At 49.4% G+C, this 20919-nt stretch overlaps 1 protein-coding gene across 9 annotated transcripts in view; it reads right to left on the bottom strand.

Annotated features, from left to right (window-relative positions):
• Positions 1-20919, bottom strand: part of AKAP13 (A-kinase anchoring protein 13) — a 286571-nt gene that overhangs the window by 158834 nt on the left and 106818 nt on the right. For all 9 annotated transcript variants that reach the window (XM_064158064.1, XM_064158065.1, XM_064158062.1 and 6 more), the window contains 2 exons: positions 19925-20072; positions 9594-9890 (listed from right to left, as the gene is read on the bottom strand). In XM_064158064.1, the coding sequence (XP_064014134.1) occupies positions 9594-9890; positions 19925-20072 (445 nt within the window). The remainder of the gene's footprint in view (positions 1-9593; positions 9891-19924; positions 20073-20919) is intronic.

The raw sequence follows: 20919 nt of genomic DNA, 5'->3' as shown, positions 1-20919 counted from the left end.
GAAAAAGAACCCAAAACGTTTTGGGTGTGACACAGCTGAGAACAGACAAACTCTCTTCAGATGAAGCAACTCACAGTGAACTGCTCACTCTCTACAACAGCTCTGTGTCCTCCATGCCCTCAAATATGTCATATGCTTCCTCAGCATAAGAAAGGCAAAGAGATGTTGGAGTGCAGAGGAGAGACACAAAGATGATCCAAGGGCTGGAGCAGCTCTGCTGTGAGGATAGGCTGAGGGAGCTGGGGGTATGCAGCCTGGAGAAGGCTCCAGGGGCACCTTAGAGCTGCATTCCAATGTCTGAAGAGATCCTCCAAGAAGGCTGCAGAGGGGGAGTCTATGGACAGGACAAGAGAGAATGGTTTGAAGCTGAGGCAGTGCAGGGTTAGACTGGAGCTGAAGAAGAAGTTGTTCAGTAAGAGGGTGCTGGGGCTCTGGAATAGGTTGTCCAGGAAGATTGTGGCTGCATCCTCTGTGGGGGTATTGAAGGCCATGTTGGCTTTGAGCAGCTGAGTCTAGTTGAGAGGTGTCCCTGCCCACAGCCAGCAGGCTGGAGAAGGTCATATCTGAGGTCCCTTCCAACCTAAGCCCTTCTATCAATCACAGAATCAGTCAAGGTTGGAAGGGACCACAAGGATCAGGTAGCTCCAACCCCCCTGCCATGGGCAGAGACACCCTACCCTAGATCAGGCTGGCCAGAGCCTCATCCAGCCTGGCCTTAGACATGCAGCATCTTGTAGAGGACAGGTGTCTTACCAGCACAAGGGAACACAGCAGGGCAGAATTAAAGCAAGTCTTCAAAACCAGAAGTTCTTCAGCACAAGAGTGGTGAGACTCTGGAACAGGCTGCCCAGGGAGGTTGTGGCTGCCTCCTCCCTGGGAGCCTTCAAGGCCAGGTTGGATGAGGCCTTGAGCAGCCTTTTTTTTTCCTTTTAAATAAGTGTTTTGATTATTTTCTTCAGACATTCTTCCTCTCTGTAGAAAATCCAGCCCAGGAAAATGATGATCCCCAATCACAATGACACTCACACTGTGCTGCACACTGAAATCCCACTGCTTTTAGAGATGGAGCTGTTGAACTTGGAACCCTGACCCACTCCATCTCAAACCAAGGCAAAGCATTTCCCTGCCTACCCATTCCCTACCTGCTGAGCTCTCAGGTGTAATTTCCCATGCAGTGTTTACTGTGTGTGGATGTTTACTCTGCAGCACTTCTGGGAAGCTGTACAAGGCAGCAGGAACTGTGTACCTGAAGTTAAGAGGCTGATAAGTTGTTTATCTAATGAGATGGTCTCCTGGCTATCTGCCTGTAAAGGGTGGCTATCTTCTGCTTCTCCCTGGAGGTGTTCAAGAAAAGGCTGGATGAGGCACTTAGGGCCATGGTCTGGTTGATTGCATAGGGCTGGGTGCTAGGTTGGATTGGATGATCTTGGAGGTCTCTTCCAACCTGTCTGATTCTATGTTTCTATTCATTCCTTCAGCTCCCAAGGGAATGGCTTCATGTGTGGTTGATACCAGAATCAGAGAAACATGCAGGTTAGCAAAGCCCCTCAGGAGCACCAACTCCAACCTAGAACCCTACCCTACAAGATTCACCTTAAACCATAGCCCTAAGCACCACATCTAAACGACCTTTAAACACATCCAGGGTGAATTGATTACTGCAATCCTCTGCCAACCAGCTCCTGGAAGCACTGAAATTGCAACCATACCTCTGGGTTCTGCCTTTAAGGAATCAAAATGAAGAGACTGTTTCCTCAAAGGTTTTATTCAGAATCATAGAATCAGCCAGGTTGGAAAAGAGCTCCAGGCTCAGGCAGTCCAACCTAGCACCCAGCCCTGTCCAGTCAACCAGAACATGGCACTAAGTGCCCCAGCCAGGCTTGGCTTCAACACCTCCAGGGATGATGCCTCCACCACCTCCCTGGGCAGCCCATTCCAATGCCAATCACTCTCTCTGACAACAACTTCCTCCTAACATCCAGCCTAGACCTGCCCTGGCACAGCTTGAGACTGTGTCCTCTTGTTCTGTTGCTGGGTGCCTGGCAGAAGAGCCCAATCCCTACCTGGCTACAACCTCCCTGCAGGTAGTTGCAGACAGCAATATTACTTAAAAGGAATTCTGAAGGTGATTTGTTCACTCCTGAGAATTAACTGAAGGATTAACCTCAGCTTTTCACACCTGAGCTTCAGATCCTCCCTCATTTTTCCCTGTTTTTCCCTTCCCCCAGTACAACACAAACCAGCCACAATCACTGCTCATATACCTCTAAATATTCTGCCCTGGTTTTCCTAGACAGCTCATTTTCTTTTCAGTCATTTCAAACAGAAAATCCCACTGTTCTGTTTACATGGCACACACTCTCAGCATGCACCTTAAATTTGGATGTCTAGATATAAAGGGTGGCAATCTGTTCCATTTAAACAAGCATCCTTAAATGCCACTGAGTAAAGAGCCCAGCTTTTGACAGCAGGAACAACTGTGCTCTTCAGAAGGTTACAGTGCACTGGTAATAATTAAGGACAGGATTATACAGCACCTGAAAGCAATGCTGTGCTTGGAATACCATGGTAACAGGAGGAAGCCTTAATTATGGCTATTTTGAAATTGCAGATGCCACTGAGTTCATACAGAAAGGTGATTAAGAGCAAGGTCCAGGAACTGCCTGCTGCAGAGGGACAGTGTGTGCTGAAAGAGCAGCACAGTCCCCAGGACAGCAGCAATGAAGACAACAGCTGTGCAGAGAGGTCAGGACACTTGCTCAGGGAGGGTTCAGACACTCTCTACCTGCAAAGCAAACCCCTTCCTTAACCACACACCCTGCCCTGCCCCTTCAACTCAGGGACAGGCTGAGCAGCATCATGCACAGCACTGCTCCCTCCACCTCCTCTGGCCTCAGCACATGCCAGGCTTGCTTTTGCTCTCAAGCTTATCTTCTGAGTATCTTCTGCTTGCCTCAGCAAGAGAGGTTGGAGGAACCCAATGACCTCTGAGGTCAGGAAGCTTCAGTGCTCCCACCCCACATTCTGACAGCATGGCACTGAGTGGGAACTTGAAGATACTTTACTCTCCCAAAATCCAATTACCTGAGAGCACTGCAACACATTTTGTATCTGTGTGCAAAGAGACACTTAATGCAAGTCTTTCTGTAGCCCCTTTCTTTAAATTAGGGATTAAAAGGCAAGGCTTGTTCTCTGAGGTTGTCTACAAACAGCAAGTAGGAGGCTGCTGCTCAAGTGTCCTACACAGCAGATGGGTTCAGGCAGAAGGAGAAAAGAAGAGACAGAGTGGGAAGGCAACTTAGAATTCAGATGCAAAACATCTTAAGAACAAACCAGACACCAAAATTATGGCCACTGTTAGACCAAATCCCCACAGGTCCCTCCTCTGCTTTCCAGGCAGGTGTTAATTGACTGTGCTATTTCTCCACAGGAATAGAATGTTGATTTAAACACCCTGAAATCTGGGTGTAGCTTTTGAGAGCAGCTGTCATGAGGAAGAGCTTGAGAGAACAACTTCTATAGACATATATATATTCAGATGTGTGTGTGTGCATCTATATAGGGGAAGACACTGCATAAAGAGTACTAAAGGTGAAACAAGATCACATCAGAAGGACAAAGAATCAGAAATCAGGAATTTGGGCAGAGAAAAATCAAGCAGGGAACACCACAAGGCAATGGCCATTGACAAAGGGTTAAAGAGAGGGTTCTGTTATGTGAACCTGCACTTCCCATCAGGGATTCATGATGCCCAGCCATGGCTCTCCATCAAGTGGTAAGCCCAGGCTAGGCACTGTGCTCCACACACCACTGGCTGCTGTGCAAAAAGCTCATCCTCAAAGCCTCAATCCTACACAAACAAGGTCCAGTGTTAAATTCAGCACAAAGGGTTCATTCAAAGCTTGCTGAGGTCCAAATGAATCCACTCTTTTTTTTTTCCCAGTGGATTTTGGGTGAAGAAATAAGAACTTGTGATCACAAACAGCTTCAGTCTTTCACACTGTAGCAGAAGAACAAAAATTAATAAATATTTGGGTTTGAGCAAGTTAACCAAATCTTTAAAATAGTATTACTGTGGGAATTAACCAAGTGTCACTCATAGAATCAGTGAGGGTTGGAAAGGACCACAAGGAGCAGCCAGTTCCAACCCCCTGCCATGCCCAGGGACACCCTATCCTAGAGCAGGCTGCACACAGCCTCAGCCAGCCTGGCCTTAAACACCTCCAGACATGGGGGCTCAACCCCCTCCCTGGGCAACCCATTCCAGCCTCTCACCACTCTTATGCTGAACAACTTCCTCCTCACATCCAGCCTGAAGCTACCCACCTCCAGCTTCACTCTGCTCCTCTTAGTCCTGTCACTCTTTGGACAATTTCCTTTTAAGCAATAAAACTTTTTACTGTTCCAAGCCAATGGGAAGGGCAAAATAAACAAGGGGGGGACAAAAGGAGAAAGGAAAAAGAAAGGGAATGAGAATATTGCAGATGAACTTAGTGGGGTTTTGAAAATGCTCTGATGACAACACAGGAAAAAATATTCATTTTCTGTGCATCTTGTTTCAATGGAAACAGTGTCTAAAAAGACAACAAAGCAATCATAGAATCACAGAATCATAGAATCAAGCAGGTTGGAAGACAGCTCCAAGCACAGCCAGCCCAACCTAGCACCCAGCCCTGGCCAATCAACCAGACCATGGCACTAAGTGCCCCAGCCAGGCTTGGCTGCAACACCTCCAGCCACAGCCACTCCACCACCTCCCTGGGCAGCCCATTCCAATGCCAATCACTCTCTCTGACAACAACTTCCTCCTAACATCCAGCCTAGACCTCCCCTGGCACAGCTTGAGTCTGTGTCCCCTTCTTCTGTTGCTGGTTGCCTGGCAGAAGAGCCCAACCCCACCTGTGGAAGAGATTAAGAGTTCCAAATTGCTGAAACTCAACAAACTTCTAGGTCAAGAAGCCAACTGGAGGAGGTTATCTACAAACCAAACATTAAACCAACAAAAAAAAAAGGCATTGGAATGTTTGCAAATGTCCTCCAGCAGTTTTAAGTCATCTTGAAGGAATGTCTAACCTGCAGCTGAAAGGACAGGCTGCAGTTTGGCTACATGAAAGGACCACACCTTTGCTGTCTACAACTACCTGAAGGGAGGCTGTAGCCAGGTGGGCTTGGGCTCTGCTGCCAGGCACCCAGCAGCAGAAGAAGGGGACACAGCCTTAAGCTGTGCCAGGGGAGGTCTAGGCTGGATGTGTAGGAGGAAGTTGTTGTCAGAGAGAGTGATTGGCATTGGAATGGGCTGCCCCCAGCCTGCAGTGCCGCTTGGGGTTGTTGTGGCCAAAGAGCTGGGCTCCTGCTTCAGTCCTTACAAAAACTGACTTTTCAACTTGCTTGAGCAGCAGCTCCCCAGCAGGCTGCAGCAGCGGCAGAGCTGGCTGAGCCTCCCAGCTGGCTCCAGCGGGCAGAGGTTTTGCTGAACAGCAGCGTTTTGTCTCCAGCCCACAAGAGCCCACAGAGACATGCCAGCTCAGAGCCAGCACTAAAAACCTTTCAAGAAAGGATCTGATATTTTCCTTCTGTTCTCATTTCTATCCTACTTTCTCCCTCCAGAAGGTTATTTGAAGGAGATGGTGCTAACATTTAGCAAGATGTGAAACAGGAATGGGAATAGCTGTTTGTAGGTAGTGACATAGGGCAGGACATGGCAATGTTCAAAGGCTCCCACAGCTTCAACCTTTGCTGTGCTTTTCTCTCCTCCCCCCAGATCCAACCCACAAGCACTACTGTAGGCAAGCAGTACTACAGGCTGGGGACAGAGTGGCTGAGAGCAGCCAGGCAGAGAGGGACCAGGGGGTGCTGGGAGAGAGCAGCTGAAGATGGGGCAGCAGTGTGCCCAGGTGGGCAGCAGAGCCAATGGCATCCTGGGCTGGCTCAGGAGCAGTGTGGGCAGCAGCACAAGGGAGGTTCTTCTGCCCCTGTGCTCAGCACTGCTCAGGCCACACCTGGAGTGCTGTGTCCAGTTCTGGGCTCCTCAATTCAAGAGAGATGTTGAGGTGCTGGAACATGTCCAGAGAAGGGCAGCAAGGCTGGTGAGGGGCCTGGAGCAGAGCCCTGTGAGGAGAGGCTGAGGGAGCTGGGGGTGTGCAGCCTGCAGCAGAGGAGGCTCAGGGCAGACCTCATTGCTGTCTGCAGCTGCCTGCATGGAGGCTGTAGCCAGGTGGGGTTGGGCTCTGCTGCCAGGCACCCAGCAACAGAAGAAGGGGACACATTCTCAGGTTGTGCCAGGGGAGGTCTAGGCTGGATGTTGTTAGGAAGTTGTTGGCAGAGAGAGTGATTGGCATTGGAATGGGCTGCCCAGGGAGGTGGTGGAGTCGCCGTGGCTGGAGGTGTTGAAGCCAAGCCTGGCTGGGGCACTTAGTGCCATGGTCTGGTTGGTTGGACAGGGCTGGGTGCTAGGTTGGGCTGGATGAGCTTGGAGGTCTCTTCCAACCTACTTAATTCTCTGACTCTATGAATTTACCATGGAAGTTTTTCTAATCAGGAACATCTCTTCCATTTCACTCTAGCAAAAAAATGCAGCCAGAACAATGACTGAGTTTGCAAATCTTTCCTGTCCATCACTCAAATCCCCCCCCTGCCAAATTCCCAACATGCAATTATCTCACTGCAAAAAAATAGCAGATCAATCTGCCTCTAGCCAAAATAAAATGCTGACCAGAGGATGAGACAGCCCAGAACATCCTTAAACTCCCTTTTCCCAGTTATTTATGGCTCACAGCAGGGACACATTTTACAGCACCAACATTTTTGGATGCAGGTTGCACCTGGTGAAATCATTTTTTGATTCACTTCTGCTTTTGTCCACAGAAACCTCACCATGATATGCCAAAGTGCTCAGCATTACAGAGCTCCCTCTTCTCACTGTGGGTGCAACAGAAGCTCAACAGGTACATTTGCATTCAGAGCCCCACACAGTCACAACTTCCAGGCACACCAGCACATGCTGAGCAAACCAATGTAAAACTAATGGCCTGATTTCCCTGACTGCTGCTTTGCCAAAGAATGATCCAACTCAAAGAGGGAAAACAAATCTCAGCCTCCCTGCAAAATCAGCAGCTGTTCAGAGCTTCAAAGTTCATCACTTCAGATCACTCTGACTGTATTTTTATCACCAAAACCAGAAATCTCTGCATCATCACAACTTGTTTTTACACCCAGAAAGCAGCATCAGAGTCTTCCACAGGGAAGAAAACAATAGCAAATGTTTATCTCCTTGTAAACAAGTGACAGCATCTGAATTATGGACAGGCTGGAGAGGTGGGCCCAGGCCAGCCTCATGGCATTCAACAAGGCCCTGCACCTGAGTTGCTGCACTCCTAAGCACAACTCCAGGCTGGGTGGGGAATGGCTGAGAGCAGCCCTGAGGAACAGGACCTGGGGGTCTGGGGTGAGGAAAAGCTCCACAGGAGCCTGCAGTGGGAGTGCAGCCCAGACACAACCCTGTGCTGGGCTGCAGCCAGAGCAGTGTGGGCACAGGGCAAGGGAGGGCATTCTGCCCCTTGGCTCTGCTCTCCTCAGACCCCACCTGCAGTCCTGGGGGCAGTTCTGGAGCCCCCAGCACAAGCAGGACATGGAAGTGTTTGAGCCAGTGCAGAGGAGGCCACCAAGATGCTGAGAGGGCTGCAGCAGCTCTGCTGTGAGCACAGGCTGAGAGAGTTGTGGCTCTGCAGCCTGGAGAACAGAAGGCTTGGAGGAGACCTTGGAGTGGCCTTCCAGTGTCTGAAGGGTTCCTAGAGGAAGACTGGGGAGGGACTATTGACAAGGTCTTGTAATGACAGGATGAGGAGGAATGGGTTTGAAGTGGCAGAGGGGAGATTGAAACTGGATGTAGGAAAGCATTCTCTACAGTGAGGGTGGTGAGACACTGGCACAGGTTGCCCAGGGAGGCTGTGACTGCTCCCTCCCTGGAGCTGTTCAAGACCAGGTTGGATGAAGCCTTGAGTGACCTGTTCTAGTGGGAGGTGTTCCTGCCTATGGCAGAGGGTTGGAACTGGATAACCTTTGAGGTCCCTTCCAAACTAAACCATGTTATGATTCTATGCTTCTAATTTTCTCTGGAAACCATCAAATGTGATCAAATCTTTCAATGTCTGCTAACAGCTGGAATTGCCTGTGGATTGTCTGTCTACTCATTGTACAAAAGCAGTAAGCAAGCTGGTGAAAAATAAAGCAGGAAAATCAGAACAGACCTTGCTGTGCCCCATCCCATTCCTGTTTAAGAGTGTTGCACCCCATAAAAGAGAACAAATGCTTCCCAGCCACATTCCTTAAGTGAAACCCTGAAAATCCACAGCAAGGATTGGTCCACACTGGAACTAGTCCCCCAATCTCTCAATAGGCTTCCTTAAGCTGTCTTGGGGCAAAATGAAAAGCAGAACTCCATGGACACAGATCTGCCATAGCACCATGAACACCTTAAGACTTTCTGCTTCAGCAGAAGGCAGAGACTTTGAGCCAGCCTTGGGGTTTAAGCTCTCACTATCCCTCACTGCTGTAGTTAAGGGTCAGGCTTTCCCACCTTTGCCTTCTTTCACTGGGTAAATTGAAGGATGCCTATGTTCACCCAGCTGCTGTGCCAGCAGGCATGGGAAAGAAATCCTCAGAGGCTGAGCCCAAATTTATACATTTAAGTCACTTTGCATCTGTGCTATGAAGTGAACCTTTAGCCCAAGTGCCAGATTCGTGGCAAGAGGATAACACTCCCAGGAGGCTTCCTGCAGCCAGGTTTCCCCCAGGGAGTCTCAGAAGCCATCATGGTGCTGACACCCAGAGCTTTGCACACACTCAAACAAACCCCTTGTGGGTGTATGTTAAAACAGTGACTGTTCACAGCAGCTTGTGCTGTTTCAGAACAGAAGAGACAGAGATCCATCGGTGCCTTCTGAGGTGCAAAGCACAGGGCACAGACGTAGCAGGGGCATGCTGGTGTGCATCGTGTCCCATCTGTGAGCACAGAGGCCAAGACACCTGAAGGGCCTGCAGAGGCTTCCAAAAGCAAGGAACTGTTTCTCCCAGGCTTTTTACCTCTCTCTCAATCCAGAGGCCTCAGGCATGCCAAGCATCACCCAGAGAGTTTGAATATCTGTTAGAAAAGCATTCTGTGCCCCAAGGAGGAGTATTCCCAGGAGGTGGGCAGGGAGCTGATCATAGAATCACAGAATCAACCAGGTTGGAAGAGACCTCCAAGATCAGCCAGTCCAACCTAGCACCCAGCCCTATCCAGTCAACTAGACCCACCCACCAGGTGAGGCTGCTGATGCTACAGGGCCACATCTCTCCAGGTTCCTGCAGGAGGGGCTTCAGGCACTTTGCTTTGGTTGCCCTCTAAGAGAAGACACTGGCACAGGTTGCCCAGGGAAGTTGTGGATGTCCCTTCCCTGGAGGTGTTTGGGGCCAGGTGGGATGAGGCTTTGAGCAATCTGCTCTAGTGGGAGCTGTCCCTGCCCATGGTGGAGTGGGGGAGTTGGAAGTAGATGATGTTGAAAGTCCCTTCCAACCCAACCCATTCTATGAATCCATGCCCTAGAGGCCCTCACCGGTCAGGGACTGGTCTGCTCCCAGCACGTTCCATTCCGCTGGCAGTTTCAGGTGCCGGAAGGCCAAAGCCACTTTCTCATCCAAGAAGTCCACATCAGCAGCAGGTGGCCTTGACCTGTCCAAGAACCTGGTGAAGTTCAGTGCCTGCTGATTGCCGGCGCAGCTGGCCAGAAACTGGGCAGCATCGTAGGCTTCATCCTGGACGAACTGGAAACTCTCCTCTGCCACCACCAGCACAGGATGACCTTCTCTGGAGGCACAAAGTGCCACCTTCACTGTCTCACAGCAATCATGGCCTGCAAAATAAAACCAAGGGAAATGGTAAAGAGAGACACCAGGCTGGAAAAAAAAGCACAACTGCACCTAGCACCTTTGCATTAAATCAGGTAAGAACAAGTTCTGGGTGTCACAGCTCTCCACCAGAGAATCACAGAATCAAGCAGGTTGGAAGAGACCTCCAAGCTCATCCAGCCCAACCTATCCCCCAGCCCTGGCCAATCAACCAGACCATGGCACTAAGTGCCTCATCCAAGCTGATACTGTGATACTGTGATACCTCTAGGCACAGCGACTCCACCACCTCCCTGGGCAGCCCATTCCAATGCCAATCACTCTCTCTGCCAACAACTTCCTCCTAACATCCAGCCTAGATCTCCCCTGGCACAACTTGAGGCTGTGTCCCCTTGTTCTGGTGCTGGGTTCCTGGGAGAAGAGCCCTAACCCACCTGGCTGCAGCCTCCCTTCAGGTAGTTGTAGGGAGCAATGAGGTCACATCTGAGCCTCCTCTTCTCCAGGCTAAACAACCCCCAGCTCCCTCAGCCTCTCCTCATAGGGTTTGTGTTCCAGGCCATTCACCAGGCTTGCTGCCCTTCTCTGGACATGTTCCAGCACCTCAACATCTCTCTTGAATGGAGGAGCCCAGAACTGGATACAGCACTCAAGGTGTGGCCTGAGCAGTGCTGAGCACAGGAGCAGAAGAACCTCCCTCCCTAGCAGGGGCAGTGACTTCAGCGGGTCATAAACTTTAAAAGACTAAAGAAATAACTTAAAAAGGAAAAAAACAACCCAAACCAAACCCAAACAACAGACCCACACCTTTTTGCCATTTGAAAAAGGGAAGAAGTATACTCTGTGTCCACCACAACCAGCACTTGTAATTGTCAGCCATGCCCCTGCAATAATAAGGTTTGTGTTTCAAGTTCAGCGTGCGGCAGAGTCTCTTGTCCCAGGCTGGGGCTGACGTCATGGCTGGTTCTGCCAGAACAGCATGGACCCTGCACTAATTACTGGAAAAGCTTCTTTTTGCCCATGACCTCAGCATACTACACTACACATTCATGAAACCCTGCTTCATTAAATACAAAATGATGATTTCTTTTGAAAAGGCTTGAAAATTCAATTGAAGCCCTTCTTTGCGGTCAGTGGGAAAGTTTCCTTCTCGTGGCGGCGCTGCCCTTTGCTGTTGATTTCCCTGACAAGAGGAAAAGTATGTCTCTAATCTTCATGGCCATTCAGCCAACCTTCCAAATCTCTTCTGAGGCTTTTGGCATCGAGACAGGTTTTTGTGTGCTGAAAGAGGCGATCCTGAAGTTAATTGAAAGGTCAAAACTGCTATTAGGGCGCTGTGGGTAGCACCAAAATTGTCAGAGAAGAGGCTGTGTGGCTTCCTAGGGAGAGCAAAGGCAGCTGGAAAAGTAGCATAGAATCCACCAGGTTGGAAGACACCTCCAAGATCATTCAGTCCAACCTAGCACCCAGCCCTAGCCAGTCAACCAGACCATGGCACTAAGTGCCTCATCCAGGCTTCTCTTGAACACCTCCAGGCACAGTGCCTCCACCTCCCTGGGCAGCCCATTCCAATGCCAATCACTCTCTCTGCCAACAACTTCCTAACAACATCCAGCCTGAACCTGTCCTGGCACAGCTTGAGACTGTGTCCCTTTCTTCTGTTGCTACTTGCCTGGCAGAAGAGCCCAACCCCACCTGGCTACAGCCTCCCTTCAGGTAGTTGTAGACAGCAATGAGGTCCCCCCTGAGCCTCCTCTTCTCCAGGCTAAACACCCCCAGGTCCCTCAGCCTCTCCTCACAGGGTTTGTGTTCCAGGCCTCTCACCAGCTTCATTGCACTTCTCTGGACACTTTGGGACAATCATTTCCTTGTCACGAAGCCAAACAGCTCTTCTGTGGGATAGCAAAAGCTCCAACATCATGACAACAGCCAGGGAAATCTCAGCCAAGACACATGGCCTCCTAAACTGGTACAGCAGGGATGTACACCAAGTTCCCTCGGATGGAGCCTGTGCTGAACAGCAGCCCCAAACCAGGCAAAGCTGCAGGATCTTTCAGTGCACCCCAAGGAGAGGTGACCAAAGGCCAGGTCCTGCTCTGCAGACCATGGTGGTTCTCTTGAAACTCTCCCAGATATTTAACAGAGCCTTGAAAGGGGAGGTGAGAGAGCTGATGAACCATTTTCCTCTAAAAGGATCAAACAAGCATCGTGCTCAGCCCTGGGGAATGTTCTTCGAAAGGGCAACCGCTCGCAACGCTTTGATGTTCTCCTCCCTTGCATCTGAGAAGATGTCAGACTCGGTGGGTAAGAGTCTGGGACAGGTTCTGACTTTTGGCAAACAGTTCAAACAGAAGAGGAGCCAGTAACAACCATAGGCAATAACAAAAAGATTGCTCAAGAGGTCTCTGCCCCCCTGCTTTGAAACGGCTACAGGAACAATGTAAGCAAACATGTCCCCAACACATGAACCTTCTGAAGGGAGCTGGTGGTGGGGCAGTGCTTCTCTCCACATCAAAGATCATCACTTCCTTCTCCTAGGCTGATATCTGAACTTCAGCAGCCCTTTTTCCCAGAGCATTAGCAAAAGTGAGCTAAGCTTTCTGGCACTCTCAGGAGATAAGTGGTTATCATCTGCAAAACAAGTCCAAATCTGTTTTTACAAGGTTAAGTAACTTGCTCAAGATCATAAAGAGCTCCAGGCAGTGCCAGAGCAGACACTCTTGGTCATGGATCATCTCTTCTGTTGCTCCAGCTGGTAGGCAGCAGGGCTTTCTCCTATCATGGGGTAAGCACCAAGTCAGACACTTTGCAAGGGTCAGAGTGTTTAACTACCAACTGCTGTAACTCACTCACACACCTTCCCCAGAAGTGGAACAGAAAAATGTCTGAGTCATTAAAAAGGCAAAAATACAGCTGGGTGTGCCAGGAAGAGTGATGAGCCTATTTATAGCCCATTTACAAAGGTTTGCATTTTGGCAGGCTGAAAGCACAAAAGGAGATGAAGAAACCACGGAGAGCAGGGCACCCACAGAAGGGAAGAGAAACCTCTGTGCTCTGCAAGGTGATCAGGTTCACCATGCCATCCAGCAGCCCTCCTGACTGCCTGACTTCCTTCAGCCTTCTCCAGAAAGCAGGCCCTTTGGCCCAAACAGCAATCAAAAGCAAGTGATGAAATAGTGAGCCTTGCCACACAGTTCACATTTAACTCTTCTGATACACACAGCAGGGTAGAATTTCTACCTCGCAGGCGTCTCAGACTGCACGCAGTAACTCCAAGTGCACAGCCAGGCTTCTCCTCCTCCTATTTCTGGTGTGCCATAGCAGGAGATTAAATCAGTTGTGTGCTGCTGTGATAGAAGCCAGGTAACCCACTCTTCTAGTTGTTCCTGTACTGCATTCCACCCCACTTCTCCTTCTGCTCTTCAGTTACTCTAGCTTGGAAACAGTTCACTGCTTGGAGCTGTCCTGAGAAGTGCCAACAGAGTGCAGGGAAAATAGAGAAACTGAGAAAGTGTTTCAAGCCAAAGCAGAGATGCTTCTGCTGGGATAGAGAGAATTCCTCATCTTCAGATGAAAACACACTTTGAAAACTAGTTTGAATGACAAGAACAGGTTGCCCAGGGAGGTTGTGGCTGCTCCCTTCCTGGAGGTGTTCAGGACCAGGTCGGATGAGAACTCGAGCGACCTGTTCTAGTGGGATGTGTCCCTGCCCATGGTGGGAGGTTGTAACTGGATGATCTTTGAGGTCCCTTCCAACCTAAACCATTCTATGACAACAACTTTTGAACTGAAAAATTCCTTGCTGAGACACTTCATGAAGCTTGCTTTGGGGAAGACACAGGAACAAAAATGAAAACAAGGAGTTGTGGTCTCTCTGTACCGACACCTGAAGAGATGAGATGCATCAGGATGATAGCACTGCCTCTTCTACCTGATAATGATGCAAAAGAGTGAGCAGAGAAAAGATGAGGGAGCTGTAAGTCATTAACAACATAAGGCCTCAGACTTGTCCATCTAATTGGTACCTGTCTCTTTGATCTGGGATGTGGTTTAAAAGGGCAGCAGCAAAACTCTTCACTAAACAAGGTATACATGGAGACAAAACACCCCTAAACAGAGCTTTAGTAGAAGATGACTTCATTTCCTACTCCTCTACAAGTGGAAATCCTGTTCAAACCTCCTATTTTCAGAGTTCACATTTGAGCTATCAAACAATGGGCTCCTGGCCTGGGCAGCTATTTCCAGCCCTGTGTTTGGGTTTGCCTGGTAGGTGACCAACGACCCCAGTGGGAACTACATCCTCCAAGTTACCATGGTGGAGCTGGGCTGAAAGGGCTCTTCAGTAAGAGGTTTATGTCACACAGGAAAGTCAGACAACAAACACAGTGAATCTCATGGAGCAACCTGACTTTGCATTGTGATCTGGTGGTTGGTGGTCATGGAAGCCGAAGGATCTGCTGTAGTCAGCCTGGAAGTGCTTTCTTTTCTGCTTCAGAAACCCTGATTTTCCCAATCAGGGCTCATATTTTAAGTGTTACAGAGTTATTGTATTCACTCTTGCAACACAGGAAACCTCATGAAATACATAGGCACAGCACCAGCAAGAGACAGGAGCCTTTGTTGTGCCTTTGAAACCCTCAGCTACTAATATGAAGAGTGTGGAAAGAAGTCTTCAGACTGTTAAGGTCCTTTGTATGCCTGATAAAACTGTAAGTGCAAGACCCCACACATTACATCTTAAATCATCTCAATATAGATGCAATCACTTTTTCCTGTGCCTGATGTCATCTAGAACTGGCATCACTTCCTTTTAATTACACTGCCTAGAGCAATTAAGTACAGCAAAGAGGATGGATTGCAAGAACTCTTCTTGGCTATGCTGATTTCTTCTATTTTAGGAGGGATTTTTTTGTTTCATAATTAAGATTATTTTCAAATCCACAACTGCCATTGCCAAGTGGTCATTTGTTATGAAACTTGTTTACCCTTTTGGTCTACCAGCACAAAGAAATTTTAATTCATTAAATATAGCTTTGTCTGTGAAGAGGGAAAACAACAGCCTGGGGTGGAAGAGAATAAAGCAACGACATATGCAAAGGATTTTACAGTAAAAGTTGGAAATAAAGATATTTCCAAGCATAGTCAAATTAATTTTCAGTCTAGCCTTTTGACTAGAAGGAAGGAAGGAAAAGCACAAAACCCTGACAGGTATGGGACTAAGAAAAAGTGGAAGAGTGAACCTGCATCTCTGCAGGTGCAGAGAGAAAGCTCCCAGTGAGTCACAGAATCACAGCATTAACCAGGTTGGAAAAGACCTCTGAGATCATCAAATCCAACCTATCACCTAACCCTTCTAATTAACTAACCCATGGCACTAAGTGCCTCATCCAGTCTCCTCTTAAACACCTTCAGGGATGGGGACTCCACCACCTCTCCAGGCAGCCCATTCCAATGCCAATCACTCTCTCTGGCAAGAACTTCTTCCTAACATCCAGTCTGAACCTGCTCTGGCACAGCCTGAGACTGTGTCTCCTTGTTCTGTTGCTGGCTGCCTGGCAGCAGAGCCCAACCCCACCTGGCTACAGCCTCCTTTCATAGAATCATAGAATCAAGCAGGTTGGAAGAGACCTCCAAGCTCAGCCAGTCCAACCTAGCACCCAGCTCTATCCAGTCACCTAGACCATGGCACTAAGTGCCCTATCCAGGCTTTGCTTGAACACCTACCTCCTTTCAGGTAGCTGCAGACAGCAATGAGCTCTGCCCTGAGCCTCCTCTGCTGCAGGCTGCACACCCCCAGCTCCCTCAGCCTCTCCTCACAGGGCTCTGCTCCAGGCCTCTCCCCAGCCTTGCTGCCCTTCTCTGGACACCTTCCAGCACCTCAACATCTTTCTTAAATAGTGGGGCCCAGAACTGGACACAGCACTCAAGGGGTGGCCTGAGCAGTGCTGAGCACAGGGGCAGAAGGACATCCCTTGTCCTGCTGCCCACACTGCTCCTGAGCCAGGCTAGGATGCCATTGGCCTTCTTGGCCACCTGGGCACACTTCTGGCTCATGTTCAGTTGGCTGTCAGCCAGTTGAAGCATTTGGAGCAAATGGGAGTGGAAACTCCTAGCAAGCAGCTTTCAGCATGCAGTTTCTCTCCAAGTCCCTCTTCTGCTTCTGATTTCGCTCCTCCTCCCCTCTGAAATCCATATGAGCATCCTACACCTTTTGAGATCAGACAAGAAGGGAAAAGTGATTGAGTTACTGAAGAGCAAAGGTTTAGAATCATGGAATCAATCAACCAGGCTGGAAGAGACCTCCAAGATCATCCAGCCCAATCCATCATGCAGCCCTATCCAGTTTAGTGATATCAGACATTGCAAGAGTGCACACAAGAGAAATTCTCCCTCACAAAATGTCCTTCCTTACTGATTCAGTGACTTGCCTTCCAGACAGGGTATTTCTTAAACTCTGCTTACTTGTCTAGGAGCTGCCTCAGCTCTGGATCTCCACAACTGGTCTGTTTCTCCCTAAAGGAAATATCATTTTCAATCTCCTCTGCTGAGCTCTTCTGCATCTCCCACATACTACACACCAGGCTCTGAGTGCAGAGCCAAATTTGTGCCCAACATCACAGCTCTTATCACCATGCACACGAGCCTGCACTGTATGCACCACACAAATAACTGAGCTGCCAGCACACCAGCTTGCTGTGGGAGTGTGATCCTGCAAGACAGCCTTCACATCTTTTGTTAGTCAGATCATTATTTGAGCCTTTTTTGTTACTGGGGGGTTTATTCCAGCAGAAGAAAAGCTGCTCTAGCAATAGATGATGATGCTGTGGTCCTGCAGTGAAGACATTCCTTAAGCTATTCATGGTTAGGCTTAATGGGACTCTGAGCCACCTGATCTAGTTGGGAACATCACCACTTACTGCAGGAGGGTTGGACCTTTAGGAGTCTCTTCCAACCCAGTACATTCCATGATTTTATGATCCAAAGGCCTTGCGTTTTGGCAGCAAATGTAATCAAATAAGTTTGGGGGGTGGGGTGGGTGGGTTTATTCCTCCATACATCACTAGCCTTGAGCTCTGTGGTAAAGGGTTGGACTCGATGATCTGTGAGGTCTCTTCCAACCCTGATGATACTATGATACTACTATGATACCAAAGTCATGGAAAAAGATTTGTGGTTCCATTTTTGTATTAGCCTTAACAGAATTATGGTTACCTCTTTCACCTCAGGCCTTGATGGTGAAGTCTCCTGGGAAGGATATGACACTGAGGACTTGGGATAAAGATGAAGGAAGAGCTTCCAAGCGCAAGAAGGGAAGCAGAGGAAGTTCAAGGCAGGTAAACAGAGAGATTTGGCATGCCCTTGAGTGAGTCAGCCTGCCCTTCATCCACCTGAGCTGTCCCTGAAGGGCAGCTGTACCCCCAGGGACAGGCAACACACCTTGCACTGCAGGGACAACAGAGAGATGCTCAAAGCTGGAAGCGAAGGGCAAGATTTTGGCTAAAAGCTATTTGCAAGAGTTTTCTTGCAGAGCACTTGGGAAGTGCCCAGGCCTGGATGTTTGAACAAGGGCTGGTCTCCCACACACTGCCTCTTGTTCATGGCTAATCCTGCAGTGAGGTCAAATAACACCAGCTGTGAGTCACCACAACCATCTCCAAGGCAACTGGCCCAATATACAGCGTAAACACATGATTACAGATTCACTGTTGAGTTCAGGAAGGGGGAGGAGGAGGAAGAAGAGCTGGGTTGAAATAAGTCATGCTTTTACTGAAATCAGAGTAGCCAGTGCTGAAGCAACACTGAAGAAATCCATCAGTGCCAACAGGAGGATTTTCTCATTTGCTTATCAGCACCCCCTAAAGTCCTTTTTGCTCAAGTGGTTTCTCCCAGACGATGTATAAGCATGGAAGAGGTTGAAAGCTAAGTGGCTGCTTTACATCAGAGGTCTTCCCTTGCACTGCAGCCCCTGACAGTGCTTTCTGGGAGCAACAAGACTTTCCAAAGGGCCCATTAAATCTTTGTCAAACTTGTACACAATGCAGCTGTATTTTAGGGCAGCACCCATCCCTGCCTGGCATCCTACTCTGCAAGACTGCAACTGCCAGCCAGCGAAAAGGGAAAAAAACAACAGCCCATTATAAAGCAACAAACAAGAGCAATTCTCTCCCTCCTCTCTGCCCCGTGAACGGAGGAGTTGGATTTCCCACTAACAGCCACAAAGAGAGCTCCAGGGAGCCCTTCCCAGTGACTCCATTATATTTGGGCTGGCAGAGCCCAGAGCATCACCCTGGGTACCGCCTGGCAGCTGCATCCCCGGCTGCTCAGAGGATGTCAGGGCCAGAGGTAATAGGAAAACATCGCTCCCGCCCGGAAATCCCATCAAGGGAGCTGGTTCCCGTACGGGCTGGAGGGGAACACTGAAGCTTTTCAGTTCCTTTCTTGGCGACACAGCCACGGTCCCGAGGGGGAGGTGAGGTCATTGCAAGGGGGGCTGGCAGAGCCCCACACTCGCCAGACAAAAGCAGGGAAGGAGTCACCCCTTTTGCCTGCGCTGGCAGCAAATAGGCACTCATCTAATTGATTGCACAGGGCTCCAGCCCTCGGTGCCTGCAAAGAGACTTCTCTTCCCAGGCCAACTGAACTACTCAAACAGCACAAAAAAGAGAGGGAAATACAAAAAAAAAAGTGGCTGACTTTTAACCACTCATTCCCAGGAGGAAAAACTCCTTAGCCCAAAGTTTACTTCATGAGCACCTCTGGTAAAATAGTCCTGAGACAGATACAAAGGTAAACCCAAGAAGGACGTTTGATGGCTCACACTCTTACTGTGCCTGGTGCAAATGGCAGGCATTCTTCTCACACTACTATCAACGTGCTGCATAGCAACAAGTCAGAGAGAAAGGTTAATGGTAAGGACCACAGCCTGTAAAGTGCCCATTCCCACGGTCCTGAAGTCACCAGAGGCAAATGCTGGGCTGGTCTGCTTTGTTTTGTTAACAGCATGAAGGCTTCCCTCTGGAAACCAACCCTGCCTCAACCAGCAGTGCTCCAGGGATGCCACTAAGCACCACATGTCACCTGCCACTGCGAGAGCTTCAGGAGCTCTGTGCAAGCTCTGGTCTGCACAGCAGGATTTAGGGGGAAAGGGCTGCATTTCACTGGGAGGACAGAAAGGAAGCTCACTGAGTTGAGCAGAGCCCAGGGCTTCCCAGGCTGTACACTGTTTGGAGAACAGCAGCTCTAAGCTGGCCAAGTGTCCTCCTTGGTCTTGCTCATGTCTGAAAGCTTTTTACTATGCTATATAACCATAAAATGGCTCAGGCTGAGAAGGACCTTAGAGATCATCTACTCCAACCTCCCCACCATGGGAAGGGACACCTCTCAACTAGGCTGAGCTGCTCAAGGCCTCATTCAGCCTTGAACAATGCCAGGGAGGAGGCAGCCTGGGTACCCTGATCCAGAATGTCCCCACCCTCATACTGAAGAACTTCTTTCTAAGATCCAGTCTAACCCTGCTCTCCTGTGTGCACATAGACTGTCTGCTACAATAGAACCCCATAGTTGCCTGTTAGATCACTGCTATCTCAGTCATAGAATCATAGAATTCTCCAGGCCAGAAGGGACCTCTAGACATCATCTAGCCCAGCTCCCCTGAAGCCATCAGGGACATCCCCACTAGTCCAGGTCACCCAGAACGCTGTCAAGCCTCACCTTGAATGTCTCCAGGGAAGGGGCCTTAACCACTTCTCTGGGCAACCTGTTTCAGTGCTCCACCACCCTGACAGTAGAGAACTTGTTCCTAACGTCCAATCTAAATCTGCTCTTCTCAAGCTTGAACCCACTGCCCCTCATCCTGCCATCTAAGGCCAACTCAAGCAAGAGATTTTTAAAAGGCAAAGGCAACCACCCAAACACACACTGTACTCTGCATGAAAGTGGAAACGTGGAAGAAGACAACCAACACCACCACACTTCAGTCCTCTTGATTTTACCACATCTCAGAGACTGATACCCTGACACACAAAGACAGACAACTGTTTACCAGGAGAAATTGTCTCCAGACTCCCAGGATTAATCTTCCTTGTGCTTGTGCAGTGTTGGACAGTTGAGCCAGTGAAGACCAAGTAAAACACTACATCCTCTTCAACTTTATCTTCCTCAGTCAGCTGCACTGTAATAACAGAGTCACCCTAGGAAAAAGGACAAGGGAAAGAGGTTAGGTTTGCACTCACATCACATGGAAGAAAACTTCTCTACTTGCAAGGCCTCTGTTCCTTGGTTATACACTCTGTTCATACAACTTGAGGCCCATCCCACTGTTCCAATAGGCAACTCATCTGTAGCATGCCTCTCAGCATCCCAGCCAACCAGTTAGGAAATCCCTGGAGCACAGCTCTGGGAAGAGATCTGTAGAAATCTCAGGGGTATATTGTCCCACAGGACAGCCTGGTCACCAAACTGCAAAAACAGGGACTTGATGGGTGGAGCACTGCTGGATAAGGAATTGGCTGGGTGGTGGCATTCAGAGAGTGATGATCAAGGGCACAATGTCCACCTGGAGACCAGTGCCAAGTGGCTCCCTCGGGTGTCAGTGCTGGCACCAGTGTGGTTTAACATCTTTCTCAGTGCTATGGACAGAGGAATCAGTGCACCCTCAGCAAGTTTGCAGATGGCACCGAGCTGTGTGGCACAGTCAACTTGCCTGAGGACAGGGATCCATCCAGAGGGACCTGGACACGCTGCAGAGGTAGGCCCAGGACAGCCTCATGACATTCAACGAGGCCAAGTGTAAGGTACTGCACCTGGGGCAGTGCAAGCCAAGAAAAACTCCAGGCTGGGTGGGGAATGGCTGAGAGCAGCCCTGAGGAACAGGAACTGGAGGTCTGGGGTGAGGAAAAGCTCAACAGGAGCCTGCAGTATGAGTGCAGACAAACACAACCCTGTGCTGGGCTGCAGCAAGAGCAGTGTGGGCACAGGGCAAGGGAGGGGATTCTGCCCCTTGGCTCTGCTCTCCTCACACCCCACCTGCAGTCCCGG

The sequence above is a fragment of the Pogoniulus pusillus genome, chromosome 17 (assembly GCF_015220805.1).
Source record: "Pogoniulus pusillus isolate bPogPus1 chromosome 17, bPogPus1.pri, whole genome shotgun sequence".
Taxonomy (NCBI): Eukaryota; Metazoa; Chordata; class Aves; order Piciformes; family Lybiidae; genus Pogoniulus; species Pogoniulus pusillus.
This window is presented reverse-complemented; position numbering and strand designations above follow the sequence as displayed.